Source organism: Chelon labrosus (genome assembly GCF_963514085.1).
Source record: "Chelon labrosus genome assembly, chromosome: 11".
In the NCBI taxonomy this organism is placed as follows: Eukaryota; Metazoa; Chordata; class Actinopteri; order Mugiliformes; family Mugilidae; genus Chelon; species Chelon labrosus.
The window spans coordinates 18,668,993-18,693,757 of NC_140344.1; the positions used below are offsets into that span (position 1 = coordinate 18,668,993).

The 24,765-nt window shown below is 41.0% G+C and overlaps 1 protein-coding gene across 4 annotated transcripts; it reads right to left on the bottom strand.

Moving 5' to 3' along the window:
- On the bottom strand, positions 1 to 24,037 carry ppfibp1b (PPFIA binding protein 1b). 4 transcript variants are annotated; one of them, XM_084556062.1, is made up of 27 exons: positions 23,901 to 24,037; positions 14,300 to 14,381; positions 13,681 to 13,886; positions 12,754 to 12,843; positions 12,543 to 12,656; positions 12,045 to 12,176; positions 11,337 to 11,429; positions 9,642 to 9,759; positions 9,440 to 9,484; positions 7,287 to 7,348; positions 7,101 to 7,185; positions 6,671 to 6,807; positions 6,151 to 6,248; positions 5,434 to 5,491; positions 4,940 to 5,114; positions 4,517 to 4,549; positions 3,743 to 3,884; positions 3,503 to 3,634; positions 3,112 to 3,262; positions 2,866 to 2,977; positions 2,472 to 2,560; positions 2,039 to 2,161; positions 1,756 to 1,881; positions 1,483 to 1,671; positions 1,141 to 1,299; positions 896 to 961; positions 1 to 803 (listed from the first exon to the last, which is right to left on the bottom strand). In XM_084556062.1, exons 2-27 carry the CDS (start codon positions 14,361 to 14,363, stop codon positions 720 to 722), a joined length of 2,883 nt encoding a protein of 960 aa, XP_084412188.1. In that variant the 5' UTR covers positions 14,364 to 14,381; positions 23,901 to 24,037; the 3' UTR covers positions 1 to 719. The 4 variants fall into 4 exon arrangements, with proteins under 4 accessions (XP_084412188.1, XP_084412187.1, XP_084412190.1 ...); XM_084556061.1 differs by having other exon boundaries at positions 5,434 to 5,494; XM_084556064.1 differs by lacking the exon at positions 9,440 to 9,484 and having other exon boundaries at positions 5,434 to 5,494.
- Between the last annotated feature and the right edge of the window lie 728 nt (positions 24,038 to 24,765).

Sequence of the window (24,765 nt, forward strand, 5' to 3'; positions counted from 1 at the left end):
TTTAAAATCATTTTATGGTAAAAAATAAAACAAAAGACAAGCTCTTATATGAATGTGTTGGATTTCAATACCATGCAATGATATTCATTAGGCCTGTATACGTGCAAATGCATGAGTACTACTAAAAATCTCTAGAAAAGGATAAAACAGAAGACCATTGTTATTTAATTAGCAGGGTTCAGTTGTGTAGAAAACATAGCAGCTGTTTCGGAGTTATTACTTTACACTAACTTCAAAGTCATGGGAACATACAGTATTCTCAGCATATTGCTTTTTATACGGAGCTCATCTGTTTCTCCACAGTCAGAAGACATATATTAAATCTATATTGGCATTTTCTGGATGTCGTATTTTTTTTTTTCCTGCTGGTTGACACTTGAGTTCTGTAATAAAGAGAAACGTGCCAGAGAAGAAAATATCTCCAGAAGCCCGCTGGCGGTCAAGCAGTGGTGTCGTCCTAAATGTTCCCTCTGACATCAGGCCACAGTAACGCAGACAAAGTTCAGGAGGAATAGTGGCCGCTGGACTGGAGACTTTCACAACACCATCGTTCAAAAACAACACTGTAATACTTCTGGCTCTTGTCTTAATGTAACACTAAAAAAAAAAAAGAAATGTGGGAGCATTCTTGGGGTTTGTCGAGACAGGTCTGTGTGCAAGTGGAGAGAGTTGGCACAGAGTTTTCATTCACAGCAGGACCGGCTCTGAGGCCGACCGTCTCACGCGTTGGATTCCTCATCTGTCACGCTGGGGTTCGGTGAATTTGAAACCTCCTTAAAGAATTCATCATCTTTCAGCATGCTCTGGTAAAAGGGGAAAACAGAGAAACGTATAATACCAACCAAAACAAGAGTAGGATGTGCTTCGTGTCCTGGTAATACTTTAAGATTCTCACCGTCAGATTCTGAATCCCCTCAGAGAAAGCTCCGATCTGTCTGACAGTTCCCTCAGAGTCCTCCATCTGTGAATAGAGACGCTCAACTCAATACACAACAGACTATAGCTGCATAAGCTGACACAATATTTAGCGAGTAAATATTTTATAAATCCTCCTCCAAACATGTCTTTAACAAAAGCTAAATTGGGTATAACTGTCCATGTTTTAAGGGTTCAAATGTTTTTTTTGAAGCGCAGCGTCACCTGTTCTAGCCTATCAAGATCATCCTCATAGATTTGGAGCTCAAAGCCTTTCTGGAAGCTTCGTCCCTTTGGCATCTCCACATCCATCGGACACACATACTCCTCACTCTCTTCCTGCTTTTTCTTCCTGCCAAAGTTACCGAATGATAGTTTCTTTGGCTGGTGTGAACAAGGAGAGAGAAGACAAAGAATGTGACACATGCGTACAGAGATAAGTACAAGTCCAAAACATATTTTTTAAGAGAAGAATCTCTAAATCGTTCAATAACTTCATATCATTTAGTGACTATGTTATTGCAGGGTAAGTTGCAGACCGTCTGTTCTCAGGAAGTCTCGTATTACCTTGACCTTAGTGGTGGCGGTGAGCAAAGTGTAGTCTGGGTTCTCAAGACACTCCTGTTTGAGCTGCTGGGCCTCTGAGCCGATGAGCAGGCTGAAATGTGTGGCAAGGTGGCGACGCAGCAGAGTCTTGTTGGGAGGGATGTTCAGCAGCAAAGCCATAGTCTCCACATTGAACCGAGGCTCCAGGACCTGAGCGGGAAGGTGGCGTATTAGGAGCGGATACATTCGGTGAAGACAAACGCTTCTAAAGGAAACTGAGCACCGAGCACTCACCATCAGGCCTCCATGTACGCCACTGCCTCTCAGGTTGGGAGCATATTCAGCGAGGTCCGCAGACCGCAGCCACTCCATGACCCTGTGGTTAGTCCACTGGGAAATCTCTGCAGGAGTAATATTGTTCTATAGATACAGCAGACGGAAAGAAGATGAACAGATTATAAGTCAGACAGTACGTTTACAGACAACTGTGAGTTGTGAAGTTAGCGTGTCAAGTCATAAAGCAGTATGCTAAGCACCGTGAAAACATTTCGCTGCTGACTGTTAAAAGTTAACAAACCTCGTCTGATGGCCGACGGCGCAAACAGTTGGGCTCATAGTTGTTGAGTCGAAGAACCTGAATGGCTCGCTTGATACTGAGGTGATGCAGGACACTTCCCACCTTCAGAGACAGCAGGTCATCCTGAGGGACAAAGCACCAATCAGTGACTTACTGGGAGATTTAAGCAAATAACAAAAACTCATAATAACAACTGATTACTATTGCAACAAAAAATAATTTATACAGCAGGATATGTAAGAAGTCCCAATCTGAACAGCAGCAGAGCCTTCAGCGTTGCCACAAATATCACAGCGGGTGAGAGGCGGCCATGTCCAGTGGAGCTCAACAGACCCTTTGTGCAATAATCCTAATGTGAGATGGCACTGGAGCCATCAGGCTCACTTATCCGCAGGGTCTGTGATTCGAGTTCGTGTCCCTTGCCAACACTCACCACTGTCATATAGTGCAGCATGCGACCATCCACCCTCCCCTCGTCAAACTGAGTTTTATACTGAGGCAGGCCGATGTCATCCAGCCATCCTGAGAGAGAGAGGAAGCACAAAAGAACAAGATGACCAACGTCACATCTAAGTATAATATTTAAATAAGGGCTGTCAATAGATTCAAATATTTGATCATGACGGATCACATGATTTGTGATAGCGAATGTTGACACAGAATATTGTCGTCCAGGCGTCTCCATGACATTTTACTTGATGTGGTAGTGACTCAGTTCATCCATTTCTGCTTTTCTTTCTTACTACTTTTGCAAGGTGTGGTAGTTTTGATTCAAAAGGACGTTATTAACCTGCTAATTTTGACTAAGACTGTCAGCTAGTACTCACTTGTCACCCAGTTGTAGTCCAGCTTCCCCTTATTGTCCTCCTCCTCTGAGCCGAGGGCCTGCAGAGCCAGCTGCAGCTTCTTTCTGTGCAGCGGGTGTTTGATGCCCAGCTCCTAAACATCCACGAGGAGACCAGAGAAGGTCAGACACAACACCCACCAGGGACTTCACGGGAAGTTTTGCATGAGAATACTTTGCCTGTCCGCCAGCATTAGTTCACTTATTAAATTCTTCGGCTTCATCTCACCCGCTCCAGGTCATGTTGAGAGGCCTGCAGCAGCGTCTGTCCAGAGGAGATCCACACACGAGCCATGTTCGTATACAGACCGAGACCCTGATCCTGCAGCCAGTCACAAACCTGATCCTTTGACCAGCGTGCAAAAGGAGCATCCACGTCACTAAGCGAGAGCAGGAGAGTCAAGGCTTTTAGAGGTAACAAGCCACACCCTTGTATTAATATAAAGAGATACAATAGTAGTAAATGGACACAAGATTGATTGTGAGTTCTCTTTTCATGCCTTTGTTAATCTAACAAAAACTGCTTTGTTAAAATCTCTCTGCTTTTCATTGCACCGCAGAGATTCCAATCAAAGCAACCACACTCGCTGTCGTTATTCATGCGGAATGAACAGACTCACTTGTTGACTCGCTGGAGGTCACGAGACCAGCCCAGTCTGGGTCCCGCCGTGGCGCGCACTCCACCCCGCTTGAATTCACCCTCCGGCAGGTTGTCATCCAGGTTAAATGTGGTCGACTGGCTCCTTTTTAACCTCAAAAACAAAACGTTCAATTCTAAGTATTAAAACACCCTTACAGAAACTTCACATTCTTGTCAATGTTTTTATTACTTTTGCTAAAGATTGTTATTTTCTACTTACTTCCCGAAGAGCTTCTTTATTCCTTTGGATTTCTTCCTGCTTTCTGGTGTTGTGGGGAGTGTGTGTGTGCTGTCGCTGTTAGCTGACCGCTGCGGTAGCCCGGCCAGATCCAGGTGATCAGTGCCCTGTCGCTCTGTTTCGGCTGTACAAACAAATGCACACGACACATCATGAGCCTCACGAACAACGGTGTGGGAGAGACGCACTTGTCGGTGGAGATAGAGCTGCTGCACAGAACCAGTGCAGAAGTAAAGAGAAACAGTGAGATAGACACATGACGACTAGACAGACTGAGAGGTCATGGCAGTGAGCATTAAAAGCAGTTTGCTCTACAGTATTCATGCATCAGGCAGGCTGCTGTCCGACTAAGAATAAAAAAAAAGGTTTCATTCTTTAGTTGTTTTTAGATATTTAGTAGGAGACCTTCAAGATCCAAATAATTCCTTTTGTCAATAATGTGGATCTCAACACAGATGTGTGTCTGTGGAAGGCTTTGAAAGAAACATTCAGGTGTAAGCAAATGCATGCAGGCACACAGGCAAATCAACATACACAACGCAGCATACACAGACTGTAACATTTGCGTAACAAAGGGCAGTGATGAGGTTGTGGATGTTAAAGCACGGCAGTTACTGGAACATGATTTACTAAAAAAGAATGGTTGAGATTAGAAGAGGCATAGACGTACTAGGATGTAGGATATGTTCAGTAGTTTCCTGTGCTTTCTTCGGAGAACTACTGCAACCCTACAATGACTTGCGGTCTATACTGTACCTAGCATAGGCGCACTCGCACTCCTGCTGCGGTCTTCATGTGTTACAAAGTACACACAACACACGACATGGTCCAACAACAACAAAAAAAAAAAGAACAAGAGGGCAGAAATTATGATTGAAATAAATCGGCGTTGGAGAGGTGGGACACAGACATTAAGTTTAAGCACAGCAGACAAAAAAAAAAAAAAAAAAAAAAGCGCACACACAGACACGCGGGACTATCTCCACACAGCGGCTCAGAAACAGACTTCCATAATTAAATGGGCACCACAGTTCGTGTGGGCTGCAAATTATGGTCCATATAATATATTCCATGGGTGGGGCTTGGGAAAATAAAACGTCCTCAATGATGGAAGAAAAACCTCAGAGAAAAACTAGATTAAACCTACTATGATGCCCTAAGTAACGAGTTTGCTCCTACCGAGGTTGGGGGTACTGGTCGTCTTCTTGCCCCCACGGATCTTGAAGAAACCCTTTCCAAATGATGAGCGAGCCTTTCTTGAGCCAAAGCTGTCGTCCTCTGTGGAGGCAGGTAAGGTGGCAGAGGGACCCATGGGTGGCTTTTCACTCATCTTACTGATCTCTTCAGTTGTACCCTGTAAAAACAAAGACGTCGCTCATACACATTGTCTACATTTACACATACCGTGTGGATATGTGTCGTGTAGTATGTGCAGGCTATGATACAGTGGGTATGAAAATAAGCAGGTTTTTATTATGTAAAACTTAATTATATCAGACTTTTTGTACATTTATTGTTTTATAAGCACTGTATATGCAGTGAACACTTTAATTCAATGTGACCTTTGAACTTCTGGACGTAAAAGTAAGCCCTTAATTGCTTTATTACATGATTTGTTGAGTTACGGCTAAAAATGTACTTTGCCAGATCATAAAGATTTTTTACCCCCTTACCTTCTCATTATTGTTCCCTTCCAGGTGGTCCTGGCTCACAGTCCTGGTGGTATCCTGACTGCTGAATTGACAAGTTAAAACAGTGCACACTTCAGTTAAAGCAGTGTAGTTGAGATCTGTCAGCTTGTCTCACATGTTCTCCCGAGAAGCAGCAGTGTGAGGCTACAGGACATGACAACCACGCACATTCTTCTAATGTGTAACCTTAAAGGCCTCTGAGACACTTCCTCACACTCTGACTGATGACTGCCGCTAATGAACAAAACATGTGTCCGAATGCTCACACAGAGAAGCAGTGTGTATCAAGTAGTTGCAAATGCGAATGGTGTGTAGGTTGGACAAAACATTATTGTCTTTACAGTTCCAATACTTGCTAATACAGTAAGTATTGCATTAAAACGGTGAGCACTTATGTTCTAATTTGACTGTGTATTCACTGTTTATTAACGACCCCATTTAATTATCATCCAGTCCTGAACAGGCTATTAGCAATCCCATGGGACGAATAGTCTGATGTCTTATCACTTGAGCCCACAATACAATGCCTTACATTGATGAAAAGATAACATAGAAGGGAGTGTGGCAGTAAAACAGAAAGAGGTAAGAGACAGAGGACAATGATATGTTGCAAGTCAAACTCGCTGCGTAACATCAGCAACACTGAAAGTTTAAAATACGTAAATGTAAATCTGAGGTGCAGTCTTTTTCATGTTTCACCTTTCGGCGTCTGCCGGTGCAGACTCCGATACTGGCTCAGGATCAGATGGGCTGGGTGAAGGCGAATGCTCGTCACTTAGTCCATTGAAGCTCACCACCTAAAGATGTGTGAGGATGACAAAAGAAGACGCATAAAAATGAGACAGAGTTTTAAAAATGTAAAGTGTGGCCTGTCTTAAAACACTGACTTCTCTTTATTTTCTAGAGTCTGAATTTAAACGCTCACTCAGAGAGGACTGACGGTAGATGTTATTCAGTTAATTAGCTGTCAAGCCCTTCAACACACATTTCAAAAGTGTGAGATTAATGTGGGTGTTTTATGGAGCATGATTTTAATACGATGTGAAGTCAGTCTAGGAGAATTTGCTTTTCTCAACACTGAAACTATAATTTGACTAAAATTATAAATAGTTAATCTTATATTGTTTACCTTTCAAACTCCAAAATTGTGTCTTTACTCTTCTAGTAAACTAACGCCTGTAAGCAGTTGTGACACCATATCATATTATGTTGTACAAACCTCATGTGGGCTTTTCCTTTGTGGCTGTTCATCATCTGTAACTTCTTGCATTTCTGTTTCCACAGACGTCGGGCTGGCAGGCGAGGCTGCGACGAATCCATCACCAAGACTCTCGACATGCTCGTTATCTGTTCTCTCTGAAGAGGACAATTTAAGAAAGACAAGGTTTTCTTTACCTTCGCTAGACATACGGTGACATTTGTTACAGACAGCTGAAGATTACAAAGCAAATATGCATTTATATATTGTACTGAAGTCAAGCCAGTGTCCGCCTAGAAAAGAATGTTAGCAATCATTATAAAAATACAAAATATGCTGTGAAATATAGCTGGCAGTAATGGACACTACGTAGTAAATGAGTCTGTGGGGATTTACTTCAACACATTGTGTCTATTAACATCACTTCAAATCTGTAGAAGCAAAGCCTAACCTTTCTTTCCTTGCACAGACATCACCATGTCTTGAACTTTCTTGTACCGCAGAAGTGACTGCTTTAGTTCCTCAATTTTACGATCCTGCAAAGGAAAGACGATTAAGTTAGAAGATCAGGTTAGTTTTTGGGGTAGTGAGTTGAACTTGTTGCGGTGCAAAGTTAATCATCAATAGTCAAATGTACCTTTTCTTCATTTGCTGCCATCAACGACTCAACTGCCTTTTTCATTCTCTGCACTTCCACATCTGGTGAGGGAAGAAAATGACTTCAGACAAAGAACTAAGGTGTTCATGGTGTGAAGTTAGAGGAGGGTGCAGTGTCTGGATAGACAATAAGCCTTAACACAGAGGGTGCAACTGGAGGATTAAATACATTCAGAACTTACACGCAGCAATATTACTGTCATTCCAGTGGCATCACAGTCGCATTGTTTTTTTATTTTTCTTTCCAACTGATACACAATGTCTTTGTGTGAGCAGGTGTTTGACATATTTATCTTTGGTAAAACCTTTTCATATTTCACAACACACATTCTAACACCAGACTCTGTGAGCAGTCCTCATCTACTCTTGTCTAATTTAAGTTTATTCCCTCTGGTTTATTACCTATGAATTAAAGCAAGTAGTGTTTTAATGTCGTAACAAATAAACACATGGTTAATGATTTTGGGCTTGTTTAAAGGTGTTGAGAGAGTGTTTATTCATTTACCTTTAAATAACATAAATAATACTAATTAATACATTAATTCACACCACATTGTGAGGTTGCTAATCGCCAGAACCATCTGCTTTTTTTGTTAGGGCGTGTTTCAGGATCCTCTCGAAAATGAGATGACACATCTCAAGAGGCACTCCCCTTTATTATTATAAATAATAATAATAATAATATGTTTCACATACCTAACAGCAATCTCAGAGGTCTTACAATCTTTGATTTCATGAAGCTGGAAATTATACCAAATTAATCTGAGAGATCTGTTAATAGTCAGCCAAACTGTCAACAAATGGAGACTGTTTAGTGCTATGATTACTTTACGAGAAACTGACTTCCCGCTAAGATGAGACCAAATAAAAGTACAGTAGTAAATACAGTAAAATGGTTAAATGAGCGCCATAGTAACAGATATAATGTAAGGCGAATGAAGGCCAATGAGCTTCTTTAAGCTCCACAAAACTATCTGTCAAAAAGAATACTGCATACAAGAGGAGGGAAAACCATTTGTCCTTTTAGATTCCCAGTTTGCCAACTTCGTAACTGAGCTTATCTTTACAGCATAACGTCAGGATGCTATGTCTGTCTACCGGCAGAAAGTCGGGGGAAGCAGGTTGAAGAGGGAGGACAATTACCCTAGACATCAAAGTAAAAGTAAATCCACACCACAAAATCCTCCCTTTGTTGTGGATTAGTCAGAGTCTAAACATTAACCCAACAGAGATCCTGTTGAACGACCTCAACAGCACAACAGACTATGGCTGAGGTGAAGCAGTTTCTCGCACCACGCTACTAGAAATGTTTGTTTGGGGATATTGCTGCCAGGAGTTTGACCATATATTAAATACAATATTGACTCAATTTTTTTTCCACCCAGCACTGTGAATGTTTGATAGCTGCGTTCATTAAAGATGTGAAATATGTGTCTGCAAGCTTCAAACCATTCCGGTTCTTTTTATTGCAAATGTCATATATATTAAATCCCACACTTTAAATCTAATAAGTGTCAGGGATATTTACAGCGGCTAATTCTAGTAACTTGGACTGCTGTATGTGCAGAGTCCTGTTGAGGGAGTGTGTGCTATGAAAGATGAAATTCTATAGCGCATATATAAAGAATATAACTCGTGGGAAAAGGCACAGATATGTAGACACTCACAGCAAAGATAACAACACTGAACAGGACAACACAGTACAGGTTAGAAGTGCACACACAGGTTGTTGGTGTGAGCAGGAGGAGCTTTAGAGGACTTTTAGGAGAGGTATCGAGGGATACAGAAGGTGATTATTGTTGGAGGACATAAGTCAGAAGGATGAGTGAGCAGCCTGAATGGTTACGACAAACAGTTCATTCCTCATTCCTGCTGTAAACACAAACACATCCTATCGTTGTTTTAGTTGAATATTAAAAACACAAGTGATATGGATTTGTTCAAAATAAAAGTGGAAAACCTTTAACTGAGTTCTGGTGCTCTGTGGTCAGGTACTAACACTCCAGAGGGTTATACTGGACAAGCAGAGTTCAGGTGGCTCATGCTCGTTTCATGCAAACAGGGGTTGCGGTGGGTGCAATGATTAAGTGCAGTAATAAATACATAGCATAAGAGCATAAAAACCCCCCTTACGTTTTTCTTTCAGCCTCTTTCTAAGAGTTTCATCCGGATGAGAGACTAAACAGGACAAAAAATTATGAAACAAAAACTGGTTGTAGAACTTTAGCCTTTGCTAACTTCACATAGATATTACTACTCATCCATGTTTCATAAATTAGAAAGTTTACATCATGCTCATCTCCAGTGAGGCTTGTGATCTGACTGACTTCCCCACCTCTCTCTGTGGGATCCACACTGCTCGAGGCGATAGCTTTGAAGCCTGTCTCGTCCTGTAGCCGCCTCATCTCTCCGTCTTTGCCCTCCAGCTGCCTCCTCAGTATGGCGAGCTCCTCCTGTCCAACAGAGGACAACAGTGAGAATATTTGCCTCCGCACAGACATCACCTCCCCCACCCCACCCCACCCGACCCCACCACCACAAACAAACCACAACACAAATGTTCACAGACGCTGACGTGGCATACAGGCGCACACACAAGCCACACCTGCTCCAAGGGTAATCTGCGTGAGGTGGGTGGAAAGCACTGATGCAGGGAGGGCTGTGGTAATAACAGATATACAAGCTGTTATAAAACCATAACATTCAAGTGACCAGAATAGGATTCAAACTTGGAGGCAGACACATTAAACTGGAAAGAGGTTTTAATGGAGAGGGTCAGAAAAAAGGGAAATAAGTGGAACAAGTGTAAAAAGGGATAAAGAAAAACACAGAAAAACAGAAGTCTGCCAACTCTTGACATAAACCCCAAATTAAAGCATACCTGTGGTTTAAAAAGCGAGTGTTTGCTGAAACTAGTGCCTTGTAGATGCCAGCTAAAGGAAGTGGTATTTCAGTTTGAACTTTACTTTCTACATTTTACTGTATTGCAGTTAAGTAAACCAAGCGATTTCATTGTTTGCAAAAAATGACATAATTTGCTAAAAATACAGAAGAAATACACCCAACTTGATTTAATAACCTTTTTTGCCTCCAAAAGAAAAAAAAACAAACAAAGGGGAGCCAAAGGCAGGGGTCAGAAGTCATAATCATACAGCAAGCACAACAATCATCCTGAGAAAAGCAAACCTTCATAGCCTGGAGTTTGTACTCTTTCCTCTGTTTCTCATACTGCATCTGGCCCATTTTGATTTTCAGGCTAGAAAGCTTGGCCATTAGCGACTAGCAGCAGAGAGGCACGCCAAAGAAAAAAAGAAAATAGAGATAGAAGAAGATGTGAAGATAAAAGAGGCCAATGAGGTGGAATAGCCAAGAAACAATGATATTTTGAAAGCGTAAAGTACATTAAAAGTAGACGCTGATCAGGGTTCTCGAGTTTCACGGTGCTTCACGCTTCAGCTATCGCCCTACATTCTGGGACAAATCAACAGAGCCAAGACCGGTCTCGGCAATCTCTTTGTAGTGAGAACAGACTGATAGGACCAGGTAGATGTATGCCTCCAGGCCGCGTCCTCTCCTTTGGATGTGTATGGCAGCAGCAGCAGTGCGCCTTCTCAGAGTCCATTTAAAAGAAACATGTTTTCTACACATAGCCTTAATGCTTAATCAGACTTAACATGTTGTTCACTGGGACATGAACCATAGAGCAGCAGTAAATGTCAGCACCCACACTAGTTGCTGATGCTCCTTTTTCTATTTCCAATACAGCTCTCAATTCAGAGCTTTAAAACATCCATCAGAATCTCCGAATCAGAATAAATCCTAAATAAATACATTTTACTGGAAGCTCTAAAGAACAGCAAGTGTGTGAGGGCGTCGTGGGGGACGAAATGGTGACATGAATGACTTACTCCAGATCATGAAAGAAGTCGATGGATTTAATTTTAGGGGATATGAATAGAAAACAGGCTCAGAAGTGAATTTTATCAGCTTATATGCAAAAAAAAAGGTTAGCATGCCTGTGACGACTCACCTTTGTGGATTTAAGTTTCTTTTCGTACTGTAGTTTTTCACCCTCCAGGTCTGTGAGTCTGTACCGCAGTTCATTAATTTCAAGAATCAAATCCTAAAAGAAGAGGAAGTTTACGTCACACAGTGGTAGCGAAACAGATATGCACTTAAACTTATATTTAGGATTACAAATACTGATACAATTCAGTAAAAACCAACTCTATAAAGCAACTCTTGTTTTGCTTGTTAGGAATTCCTTAGAGAGAGTAAAAGCTTAAACGCAGCAGCAGCAGCAGTGATAAAAAGAGAGGAAGCTGCTTGTGGAGAAGACGTGATTTATGTGCTGTGAGGCGGAACATTGACAGCAGCTTTTTGTTCCAGTGGAGTGGAAGAGACGACCGCGCTGCAACAACAATAACATGACGTGTTTGAAAGCTATCCAAGCATTTGTGCATGGTTCATCTGGAAGCGGCCATCTCCCCTTGTCTAGTAAACAAAAGGCTGACAATTTAATCTTTATAAAGTCTTTGACCAGATGACGCCAAGGCATAAAAAACTAATTTAAACCTTAACACATAACTGCTTTGAGACAGACAATAAAATAAGACCCTCTCTCACACAGGTGTCAGACAACGCTACTTGTTGTCTGTTTGATGTGTAACTTGAGTGAGACCACAAGAAGCATGCTGAAGCAAAGAGGTTCATTATCTTAAGAATTAGCTCCACATACATCGCTGTCCCTAAATCTGTCATCGAAGTCCAGCCTCTCCTTCTCCATGCTGTTCAGCTTCAGCTTGAGGTTGGACACTTCAGACATCAGTTCGAGCTTCTGGGTCTCCAGTGCAGTTCTGCATAGAAGCTCCTACAATGACAAATGAAGACAGTCTAAGAACAGTCTCTGTGGCTGCTATGCAGACAGCACTGACAGAGTAAACAACAGTGGTTATATGGGCATTGTTGTTGGAAAAATATAGACACTGAGAGGAGTCAGCAATATATATATATATATATATATCTCAACTGACATATACAAGGAGAAGCCTCTGGTAAACACAACTCTTGTAGACTATGCAGCACAGCAGCACACTGGTAATTTTGCATCTCTAACAGTAGAGATGTTTACTGACAAGAGGGCATGAACCCGTATAACTTTCACTACTGGGTGGTTCCTGTGTACAATCAGATTGACTCTGGCTTTACTTTGTGTGAAAAGCAAACACGCACACACCTGTTGCAGCATCTCCTCAGTAGCGTTTAGTTTCTCCCTGTGTTCATCCAAACACAAGTCCAGATCCCGAATCTTTTCTCCCTGAGCCTCCACCTGGTCTGTTAGCACGCTCACCTGCATGGAACCAATGCGTTACTCCTTTTTAAAGATAGTTTTATGTCTACCTTTTTTTTTTGGGGTAAAATGATCTGAAATATTGCTGGTTTACAACCTGAAGCACCAGAGACTCCTTGTCGGTTTCTAGTCTGGTAAGCCTTTCTTGGTAGTGGTCACCGCCACCCAGAGAGATGTGTCCATTGGACTGCAGAGACAGAAGAAAGCATGAATTCGACAAAGTATAATAAAAGGACCTTTATTAAACTTTTTTTGGCGCAGAGTAGCTCAGGTTGAGGTAAGTAACTCTGCTGATGTTATGGTATGTAGGGTCTAATAATAACAATTCTTCACAAAAACAATATGGCTGCACTGCTTTACCCTGCACAGACAAAACCTTACATGGCTGAAAAGAAAGCTCGCATTCACACCGCTGCACACAGAGTGAGTTACAGCATTACACAAAAACTCTGTCTGGCCTGCAGCCCATCACGTTCCCAAACACCGCTCTGATTCCCAAGAAGTCAGCGTCTTTCCTGCTGGTCACTGGCTGCGACGCTGACAACACCAGCAATTTATCTCGCATTCCCAGGGAACTCAGCTGAACAGAACAGTCATGTTTTCACTTAGCAAACAAGTCAGCAGTACACTTGCACACAGAATGGTTTGCCCATGCTGTTCAGCATTAATAGTTTTAGCAGACAGGGCAACATTAAACAGAAACCAAATGCAGTACTGGTTGTTTGGAGCACTTTCTGTCCAGCTATCCACGATTACACAACACTGATTCTCGAGAACAGATTCTCAACGCAAACCTAAGCGTTCATGTGGTAAAAAAAAATAAAATAAAAAAATCAACAAGCAAATCTGTTATGTGCCATTACCAGTGGAAGTGATCAGCCATGAGATTATACTATTATGAAGACTCCAACCAGATCAGTGTGACTTTTACGACTGACTTTTTATCACTAAATCAACTTAACGTGATCGACATGTTATTTATTTTTATTTATGTATGTATCTTTGCAACACGCAAGGCTCTCACCAGGTGACCATGAAGCCACTCGACCAGACTGTCAGCTGTGGAGTCGGGGATCTGGCACCGTAGACTCTCCCTTTCCTCTGTGTCCATCAACTCCAGGACGCTCCTCAGGTCTTCCAGAAGGTGAAGAGCCCGCAAACTACCCATGAAAGGAGACGTAGGCGACTGGCAATCAAACAAACCATTGGAGTAATCCAGCGACTTGGAACCTGAGGTGAGGTAGAACAATAGAAGACGTGAAAATATCAGGGATGAACGATCACCTCGCACGAGTAACACAAATATGATAACATTTTATTGTACTACTGAGAATATTCAGGTTCGTCTTAAATGGTCCATTTATACACAATAGGACATAGTATTTATACAATATGATTAGAGCCACACAGTCTGACAAGCATGGAGTGCCAGACATCACAGCTGTCTAAAATGTCGGCTCACCAACAAACCATAACAACAACGCCAGATAAAATCTTATCAGTGTTGACTCAACGTGGACGAGTCATATCAGAGGCTTTTATGCTCTGACACGACTGCTCAGCGAATCACATGACTGCTTCAAGTACTGTACTACTAAACATAAAACAGCATGTTGATGCTTAAAGCAGTCAGAGAACTTTACCTGCTATAATGCCGTCCATCTGCTCAAGGGCGGCGGCCAACATGTCACTGGCATCGGACATCATCTTCAGTCACTGGTAAACCTTTGAGGAACATTGAAAACCATTCAGTGAGTTTGAAAACTGAACTGATGAGCATTCATTGATGATCAAAAGAAGCGCTGCATGTAAATAATGCTTTATTTGTAAAGACTATTCCCAACATTTTCTGCATTGGACTTCACAACTTCGAGAATAAAGTCGTAACTTACAAGAATAAAGTCGTTATTTATGAGAATAAAGTCGTAATTTATGAGAATAAAGTCGTTATTTATGAGAATAAAGTCGTAATTTATGAGAATAAAGTCGTTATTTATGAGAATAAAGTCGTAATTTATGAGAATAAAGTCATATTACGAGAATAAAGTCGTAATTTATGAGAATAAAGTCGTTATTTATGAGAATAAAGTCGTAATTTATGAGAATAAAGTCGTTATTTATGAGAATAAAGTCGTAATTTATGAGAATAAAGTCGTAATTTATGAGAATAAAGTCGTAATTTATGAGAATAAAGTCATATTACGAGAATAAAGTCGTAATTTATGAGAATAAAGTCGTAATTTATGAGAATAAAGTCGTTATTTATAAGAATAAAGTCATATATTACGAGAATAAAGTCGTTATTTATGAGAATAAAGTCATGACTAAATCCGTCAATGCAGCCGTTAATAGCAATGCCATAGGGCTTTAGTTTATCATAAGAATCCATGTGCCATAAGGCGTTGGGGCCTCTGCAGGTGTATTGGCTGCGTCGGAGACACCGTGCTCGCCGGAGCTCGACTCCCTCTGGATCCAGAATCTTAATTATCAGTCGGAGTGTTTCTTGAGACACCATGAAACCCCTCTGAATGGCCCGCTGATGCATCCACCGATAACCCTGCAGTTGACCAGTTCCAGCCATTTCCCCCCTCCACAAAAGCAGCGACTTCCTCCAAGTCCGTCTGGTTCTTTCTCCGGAAAAGATGCATTTTCTTGCATATTCTTTTTAAAGTCCTAATACCTATAATAACGTGATGCTGATGTGCCAAAAGATTAAGTATCTCCTTGTTTGTGAAACCTATCCTAAAGTACAACTCCACAAAATCCTCCACGGCCCTCATTTTACCAACTGTCTTCCTCTAAAACAACAGGTTAGAATATTATGACTTTTTTCTCATAAATAACAACTTTATTCTCGTAATATATGACTTTATTCTCATAAATAACGACTTTATTCTCGTAATATATGACTTTATTCTCATAAATAACGACTTTATTCTCGTAATATATGACTTTATTCTCATAAATAACGACTTTATTCTCATAAATAACGACTTTATTCTCGTAATATATGACTTTATTCTCATAAATAACGACTTTATTCTCGTAATATATGACTTTATTCTCATAAATAACGACTTTATTCTCGTAATATATGACATTATTCTCATAAATTACGACTTTATTCTCATAAATAACGACTTTATTCTCATAAATAACGACTTTATTCTCGTAATATGACTTTATTCTCATAAATAACGACTTTATTCTCATAAATTACGACTTTATTCTCATAAATAACGACTTTATTCTCGTAATATATGACTTTATTCTCATAACGACTTTATTCTCGTAATATATGACTTTATTCTCATAAATTACGACTTTATTCTCATAAATAACGACTTTATTCTCGTAATATATGACTTTATTCTCATAAATAACGACTTTATTCTCATAAATTACGACTTTATTCTCATAAATAACGACTTTATTCTCGTAATATATGACTTTATTCTCGTAATATATGACTTTATTCTCATAAATTATGACTTTATTCTCGTAAGTTACGACTTTATTCTCGAAGTTTGTGATTTTTTTTTTTCCTTACTGTGGCCCTAATACTCAAACAACAGGTTAGAATATTATAGACTTTTTTCTCATAAATAACAACTTTATTCTCGTAATATATGACTTTATTCTCATAAATAACGACTTTATTCTCGTAATATATGACTTTATTCTCATAAATAACGACTTTATTCTCGTAATATATGACTTTATTCTCATAAATAACGACTTTATTCTCATAAATAACGACTTTATTCTCGTAATATATGACTTTATTCTCATAAATAACGACTTTATTCTCGTAATATATGACTTTATTCTCATAAATAACGACTTTATTCTCGTAATATATGACATTATTCTCATAAATTACGACTTTATTCTCATAAATAACGACTTTATTCTCATAAATAACGACTTTATTCTCGTAATATGACTTTATTCTCATAAATAACGACTTTATTCTCATAAATTACGACTTTATTCTCATAAATAACGACTTTATTCTCGTAATATATGACTTTATTCTCATAACGACTTTATTCTCGTAATATATGACTTTATTCTCATAAATTACGACTTTATTCTCATAAATAACGACTTTATTCTCGTAATATATGACTTTATTCTCATAAATAACGACTTTATTCTCATAAATTACGACTTTATTCTCATAAATAACGACTTTATTCTCGTAATATATGACTTTATTCTCGTAATATATGACTTTATTCTCATAAATTATGACTTTATTCTCGTAAGTTACGACTTTATTCTCGAAGTTTGTGATTTTTTTTTTTCCTTACTGTGGCCCTAATACTCCGTCGTAGTATAAAGCATGACTTTACTAACCCTGATAACCTGAGTTTAGTCTGTAGAAAAACAAGTAATTGTGTCTGCTGGTCTGTGCGCTCAATATGTGAATATGAACCGTGTACAAGGAGAGTAAATCCAGCAAAGCGTTTACTGTGGTGTTCAGCTTTCTAGTCAAAAAAAAGTGCAGTAACACTGACATTAAGCATACAATTATAAAAATGTTCCCACCCAGGAATTAGGCTGCAACTGCAGTACATCCTCTCAACCCTAAAAAGGGACTCTGGCTAGTAAAATACCACGTTAGAGCGGGATGAGTATGGCTGAATAAAAACAGTCAAGCTGAGCTCCATCTAAATAGTTATATGACGAACCAGGAGTCTATGGCAGCCCCCCCCCCCCCCCCCCCCCCCCCCCACCGCCCCGCCCCGCCCCGCCCCAATGTAATAATACATATTGTCTTGAGCTCAATGCTGGAGCAGTGTTATGTAGATTTTGTCAGAGTAACACCAATGAATAATGCATTTCAGAATATAAATCAGGCCATTTACCTAAAATATTGGTGAACTGAATGTCCTGCCAACAGGACATTGGACACTCTGTTAGAAGCCGAGTGAAGATACATTTTAGCATCCCAGTCTTGGACATCAGCCCAAACAGCACAGCAGTCCCTTTATTCTTTGAGCGTTTTATCAAAAGACTCTGCTGTATACTCCATTTATGCTTAAACAAGCGCACAAACACGTTCATCTGCACCAGAGCACGGATACACACACACACCTCTTCATTTTTAACGAGCTGCCTCAGATCCTGGGAGTGCCCCGACGCTGGGACATGGCACCGTTTTTTCAAACTTTATGGAAACCACCCACAGACCCAGCACTGTTATTTCAGCATTTCTGTGGTCGCATTTTCCATTATGTGTAAAATAAGCATGCTACTAAAACATACGATTTGTCACAACACACAGCGGGCTTGGGAGAGATGAGAGGAACCAGCATGCCATCAGTCCACAGTAAACTACTGAGTGCTTTCCAACAGTAAAATTCAGGTAACAATGCTGTTCTATGGCTGCCTACAGTAGCTGCTTGTCTCACTTTTACTTTTATTTAAAAATAAAAAAAACAAGATGCACAGGAGCTGATCCTTGTGTCCAAAAGACACAATGTTCTGGCACCATTAAGCAATGTTTTATATAAAAGCTAAGCAAAGATACACTTAGATATGTCAGTGGTTCCCCTAGGGGGGGCGCAGAGCCATTGCAGGGGGGGCGCAGGACGCAGATGGAATTAGAGGGTGACAATTCTTTGGGACTTCCGCGGGTCACGGTATTCCTGCGGGAGTCAATTTCACTGTTGGTAACGTGATAGGGACGAGATAGAGCAAATATTCAAAGGAAATGGGACGGAGCCGGAGATTAAATTACAAGTGACGCTGCAATGCGGCGAGTGCGCCCACCGCGGGAGTCTTTCTGTCGGGATTTTGCGGGACGGGTGGGCAGTCATGTGATCGGGATATATGACGGGTATTTTTGTGGGCTCGGGATGGGGTGGGAGCGACAACTGATTCCCGTGGCACCCTCTATATGGAATGAATGAATCAATCAAAGGACACGGCCAGCGATGAGATGGACAAGTTTTTGACGGGCTCCCACGCAATCCTGTTACACTGAACATAATTACACAGGAAAGTTTACGTTTATTTGTTCACAAAAGGTTGAGGTTTGTATTAATTACAATGTGTGAAATAAAAAACTTTTTTTTCTTATGTACCAAAGGGGGTCCCAGCAGAAAAAGTTTGAGAACCACTGGATTATGTCAAGAAATGACATTTAAACGGGTGTATTTCTGGGGCTGCTCCACACACCGTCTACTAAGAACTCTAATTTACCTTTTGTCGGCCTTCCGACTGGTCTGCCGACCACAAAACCATTCGGCTCCAAGCCTGTCCCAAGTCTCGACCTATGTCACTGTTGCTCGGTTAGACAAATAACAGCCACGCGGGCTCCGTTCCCATGGAAAAATGTTGACAGTACGTTAGCGACCGAGCCAAAGCTGGCCGAAACTGAAAGTCTTTTCACCATTTTTTTTATGCATGGTTACAGTTCTCTGTTAGCCTGACGAGCCAGACCCACATTAAATGTAGGGTCTGGGCACTCTCCATAGACAGGGCTCAACGGTTGTCTTTCAAACTCCCTCTCCACGCAATAGGATAGCGCTACAACCAATCAGAGCAACGAAGAAGGTGACGTAGTCAGAGCGACGGAAAAGAGAGTTCCTTGCATGTGTTGTGGAAAAAACTTATCCTAATAGATATTAAGTAGTTCTTGTTGCATCCTGTTTTATTTTTTTTTTTTCATGAGTTCGCCTACAGGTTGAGTTTCTCCTGCATTAATCATTTTTAAGCTGTGGATCAAACTTTTGCCGTATCTGGTTGGCAAAACTCCAAATACATCCTTCTTTTGTAAGAACGACCTCAGTGCAGTTTCTTGTTCTTTTCTCAGAGAAAAGCTTAACTTCAAGTCTTTCAGAGCGGCGGCCAAAGCCGATTCGAAAGAAAGTTGTTCGCTAGCAGCGGCCATCGCTCTGGTAGTTCTAGCTAGGACGGGGAACTCACGCGTAATTCACGGAACTAAGGGTACGCTCACACGTAGCGTCTTTTTTTGACAAAAAAAGTTGTGCAGACTGTTTTTTTCACTTAAAAAAAAAATCTGCCAGCGTTTTTCCAAAAAGCAGCCGGAAGCGTCTTTTTTTGCCGGAAGCGTCTTTTGCGATTTAAAGCAACGTTACGTCGCGGATACAAAGTGGATACAAAGTACAACGGATACAAAATGTCGCGGAAGAGAAAATTGGCGTTAGCTATTGCTTTGTTTGACGAGGAGGAAAACGTTTATCCTCCTAAACGTATATGGGTAGATGACATAATACGGGAAATTTAGTTCGTGAACTCCGTTTGAGTAGTGGTCGGTTTGTGGAGTACTTACCTGAAATCCCGAGGAGTAGTCCAATCTGGCGCCACACTGCTTCTTTGTGTTGAATGTTATGGTATAATTTAGATGTCATGTCAAATAATTCGTTGCGTTCTGACACTAAAACGACGAGTCTCTCGACCGGCACCGTCTCCATTTTTTCTCGTTGTCATGGGTAACCACAGGTCTCATTAAAACGCTTGTGATTGGTCAGCTGTAAAAAAAGACAGCATGACGTATGGCGTTTTTCCGCTAGAAGTTGAACATTTCTCAACTTCGAGCTGCAGAAAAAAGACGGTTGCAGTCGCGTTTTAAAAGAAGCCGGCAACCTTTTTGAAAAAACGGTCTACTCCATAGGGTTATAATGTAAAACAGACGCCGGCAGCTGCAAAAAAGACGCTTAGTGTGAATGTACCCTTATGGTCGCAGGTCAGTCGTCATCATGTTAAGCCCGCCCACCGACTCAAGTCAACGGAGAGTAACTAGACTGACCCTGGAAGCAAATGTAATTTGCTGCCGCTATGGGCGCGTCTAGATTCTAGGCTAGTTCTCTATGGGAATGAACCCCTGCATTGCTAATGTTTATTTAACCTAGCGAAAGTAACAGACGAGGTCGGGCCTTGACGAAGAGTAGGAGACCTCTGGTTGCTGATTAGCAAACCAATCAGAAGGCCAACAAAGGGTCAATTACTCAGCTACAACAGACCTTCATTATGAAATCGTCATCATCAGCCACTCCTTACACTTGAGCAACATGTTGTCAAGCATCCAGCTTGTTAAAAGCACCTATCAAAGTTTGAATCGCGCCGACTCAAACTGAAATGAGGGCATGTGGGGCATCCTCCTCTCACAGTAGATGAGCAAATATGGGTACGGTTAACACATGGCTTTCAGCAAACATACTTCAAAGACACCGGCCAAGAACAGACATGCCGCTTTGAAAGCTGCTCTCCTCGCGTCAGCTAAAAGCTAAACAAGTGTAATAAATACCACGTTCGCGGAGGATTTCCGGAGCGTGAGCATTTCCACGGTTTCACCCCGAATCCAAGATGGACCAGCACAAAGAATGCCTAATTACAAAGAAGGACGCTCTGTCCTCAAGTCCCGGGATGCCTCAATGGTCTGTCAGTCATAAGTAAACACAAGAGAGTTGTCTAGCAATGAGACAATGGTGACTTCGCCAAACGCTGCCTTGACAAAACAAAGCCCCTTGAATGTCATTTAGGTTTGAAATGAAACTTGAAAATGTCAGAAAACACATTCAAAATGAAAATTAATTTAAAATAACGGGACATCGTCACATTTCACCACAAACCCTCACATGCTGTATGTGTTTTGACATCATTCACTAAAACTGACTAATCGTTTCCACTCTCCATTCAAGGAGAATGTACCTGCATTAGCCGCTCCATCTGTGCAAGTCCGCCGTCAAAGGAGACATCTCAAAAATCCCAACAAGCTCGCGTCGCTCTCAAAAACAAAGTCTCACTGTCTGCTTTTCTATAAGCACCACTTCCACCAGCCATAGGACACACAGAGGGGGCTATTGTTCATCATAGCGGGGTATTTTGAGAGGAATAAGAAGACAAAGGCAGGAAAAAAAAACGATATCGCGATGTTACAGTACATAAGATGCTCGTAACAGCACCTGCTTGCATACTCTCTGTCTGGAAAGAAAGAAAAATGCATTCAAAAAGCAGCGGCCATGCCCCTTGGTGAAAACATCCATATAATTCACAGAGGCATGCAGAGAACAATGAATACAAGCGGGGAGATTGGACCACAATAATTGCTTTTCAAATCCTTCAGCTTCGGTCCCTTTAGGCAAAGCGAGCCGTCATAACCGATCCTCAGAGGGAACTCTACAGAAACTATTCCTGGGACTAAAAAGGGGGGAGATCTTGTAATGCCTCAGTCCCGAATGACCACTAAACTATGCTTCTGCACATGCACAGGAAACAGAAAACAAAACAGATGCCTCAGGGTCACTGTCTTCTCTCTTGAGTGTTTACAGCTGCCACACAACTGACTTTAAGAGGCTGTGTGTCGAGATGAGTTGCTAAGGGCGGTAAAAGGATAGGAATTTACAAACCAGGAGTGAATCCCGCAGCTTTAGTTCTTGTTCTGTTTTTATCCCGCGATGACCTACGTGGACACGGCGGGATATATACAAGTCTGTTCACATAATGACACTCTCTGTGCTTTGACTCATGCGGACCTTGACTCATTCTTCACCTTCACAAAATGTTTCCAAGAGGAAAGCTAAACTTTCGCCTGCATGCCTCGTCCTGTTTTAACTCTGAAAACCTTGAAAACTGATCGTCCAGTTGTCTCTTTCAACCTTCTTCACTGTCACCCCTTACTTTAGGTATCTAAAAAGGGAGTTAAGGGTCTACAACACCACAAACAGACTATCTGCTGCGGTTTCAGCTTAAGAAACGGTTCATGGTTTTCTTGACAAGCTTGATATGAATGGAGCAAAGCAACAAGAAGGCTTGGTGTTTCCCGTGATTCACTGGGTGTAGACACGTTTGGGGTATTCACCGGCTGGCGGCCGTCTGCACAACTCTACTCAGGAATAACCTGCAGCTATTTCCAACCCGGGTGAGCAGGCAGAATACACCGTCACTAATTTTATACCCGCAAAACAACAAGGCGTATAAGAAAATAAGATGTGCGTAAAGCAGAGGGATCCCTTTACGCTATCTTTAGACAGCCTGGGGAAGAAATAAAAAATAAAAAGCCTGATAGGCACGGATGCAATGTAAACACAGCGAAACAAAAGATGGAAATTTAGTTTTTGATTAAAAGAGCTTTCAATGTGATAAAATCGTCCTGCCAGTACAATATGCTTTCAGAAGCAGCAGAAGTTCATTTGTGTTGGACAGCAGCACACATTCTTCTCATGTTGCTCACAAGTTGTAGTTTAACTCTGACATTAATGCAAATGCAAGACTGAACAGCACACAGCTTGCACAGACGTTTTGGTTTTGCTGCATACAATTGCAAGACTTCACGGTATCACAAAAAAATCATTGTGAAGCATTTCTCCCCTAATAAATTCCTAGCATTTTTTTGCAGCAGTACAGACAGGAAGAAGCTGAAATCAGAACCCTGGGAGTTTCCACAACAAAAAAAAAAAAAGCCACAGCTAAATCACAAAAAGACAACAAATAATGCCTTATGTCGGATGCAGTGCACATGACAGAATCACAAATGCACAAACCCCCACATCTCTAGTGAGTACTTGTTGCAGGGTTGAGCGCATCTGGTGTGTGATATGCAGACAATTCCGTTGTTTTGGGAAGCATTTGAAAAGGCAGACAAAACTATTTTGGAGGTCAAGTCGAGGACAATGCAAAATGTGATCGAGTTTCACAGCTATATAAAAAAATAAAAAAAATGATGGATAACAACAAAATCGGTACAAAATCAAAATTCCTACAGTCAGCAGCACCTGAAGGCAACATCAAACAGAAACACTTAACACAGAAAAAAGGTGCCCTCGGACACGGTGGGAAAAAGTTACCACACTGTCCAGAAAATCAAACTAAAACTCAAGTCAGACACTTAAAAATACGTTAAAGTATGTTTTTGTAACTTATGCTAATGCTATGACCGCAGACGTCACAGTAAATAAAGAGAAATGTACATCTAACAAACGCTTGATCACTTTTTTTTTTTTTTTACGTTCCAAAAAAAGTTAAAAAACGGGCATATTATTTTACCGGTTTATTGAACATTACATGCCTGAACATCTAAATGTATTGAATTAAACTCGTCAATTCATTTAAAAACCGTTTAAAGCTAAAGAGCTGCCGTTAGACGTTACTGTTGGGAAAACGTGTACACTAATTTGCGCGAGCCACCGCAGCAGTTTGTGCCCACTAAACGGTAAAAAAAAATAAAAAAAAAAATCACAGCTAAAAACAAACATCAACGGACTCACTTACCGAAACTTTGCTCCAATAAATCTAAGATTTCCGTTAGTTTGTGTCCTTTCTCATTTATTAAAAAAACTCCACAGGGTTTTGGTTTCTTAACTTCTGCGTGCCCACCAGTACTACCCCCCATACGTCCACATCGCTACGCCATGATGTCGAAGTGACACGGCCGCTGGAAAACTGGGGACGTCACGGCTGAAAAGCCCCGCCCCCTGCCCCGACCGGGATTGGCCTGGAAGCAGGAACTGTTTTGTAAAATGGGAGTCCTGGTGCGTTCGGTGTCCCGTGGCAAAAATAGGAGATGGAGGTTTTCTTTGAGATATAACCATTCCCTACATAGGTAAGCAATTTACAAGACGCGTGTATGGCTTCTTTTTTGTAGCTATTAAAAATACAATAATAGTGAGTCACTTCGAGGCACAACGGTAGCCACATTAAACATAGTAGTGTCAGTAACGTAGGAGGCTTTTCGTATTTTTTTACTGGACCGAGAAAGCAGCATATCCTTTAAAGTCTGGGTGACGACGTCCATGTTGTCTGAGTTTTAAACAAGCGCAGGCGACATCTAGTGGTCTGTAAGTGTCAGTGGTGAAAACAACAACAACACTGTGCAGAAATGTCCACATGTCCCAAGTAAAATTCCACAATTCACAGTTCATTTTAAAGAAACAGTGCAGAAACATTAAAAGCAAGATTCAAAACATATCCAATATACAAAAATGTGTGATTTCGATGTGTTACATATTAATGAATTACTGTTACTGATGCACAAACATTAAAACAGTCTTTTTAATGCTGTGGTTAATCAAAGACCCATAACATATATTTGTATTTCGTAGTTTATTTCAACAACATTGCATTATATTGATTACAA

What these genes read in the sequence shown, in the direction of transcription:
- ppfibp1b (XM_084556061.1), bottom strand. Translation starts at nt 14,363, where the DNA reads ATGATGTCCGATGCCAGTGACATGTTGGCCGCCGCCCTTGAGCAGATG. An exon ending in GTCTGTGCAAGGAAAGAAAG is followed by an intron (nt 6,808 to 7,100) that starts GTTAGGCTTTGC and finishes TGTCCTCTTCAG; the next exon opens with AGAGAACAGATAACGAGCAT. An exon ending in ATAAAGAAGCTCTTCGGGAA is followed by an intron (nt 3,635 to 3,742) that starts GTAAGTAGAAAA and finishes TTTGTTTTTGAG; the next exon opens with GTTAAAAAGGAGCCAGTCGA.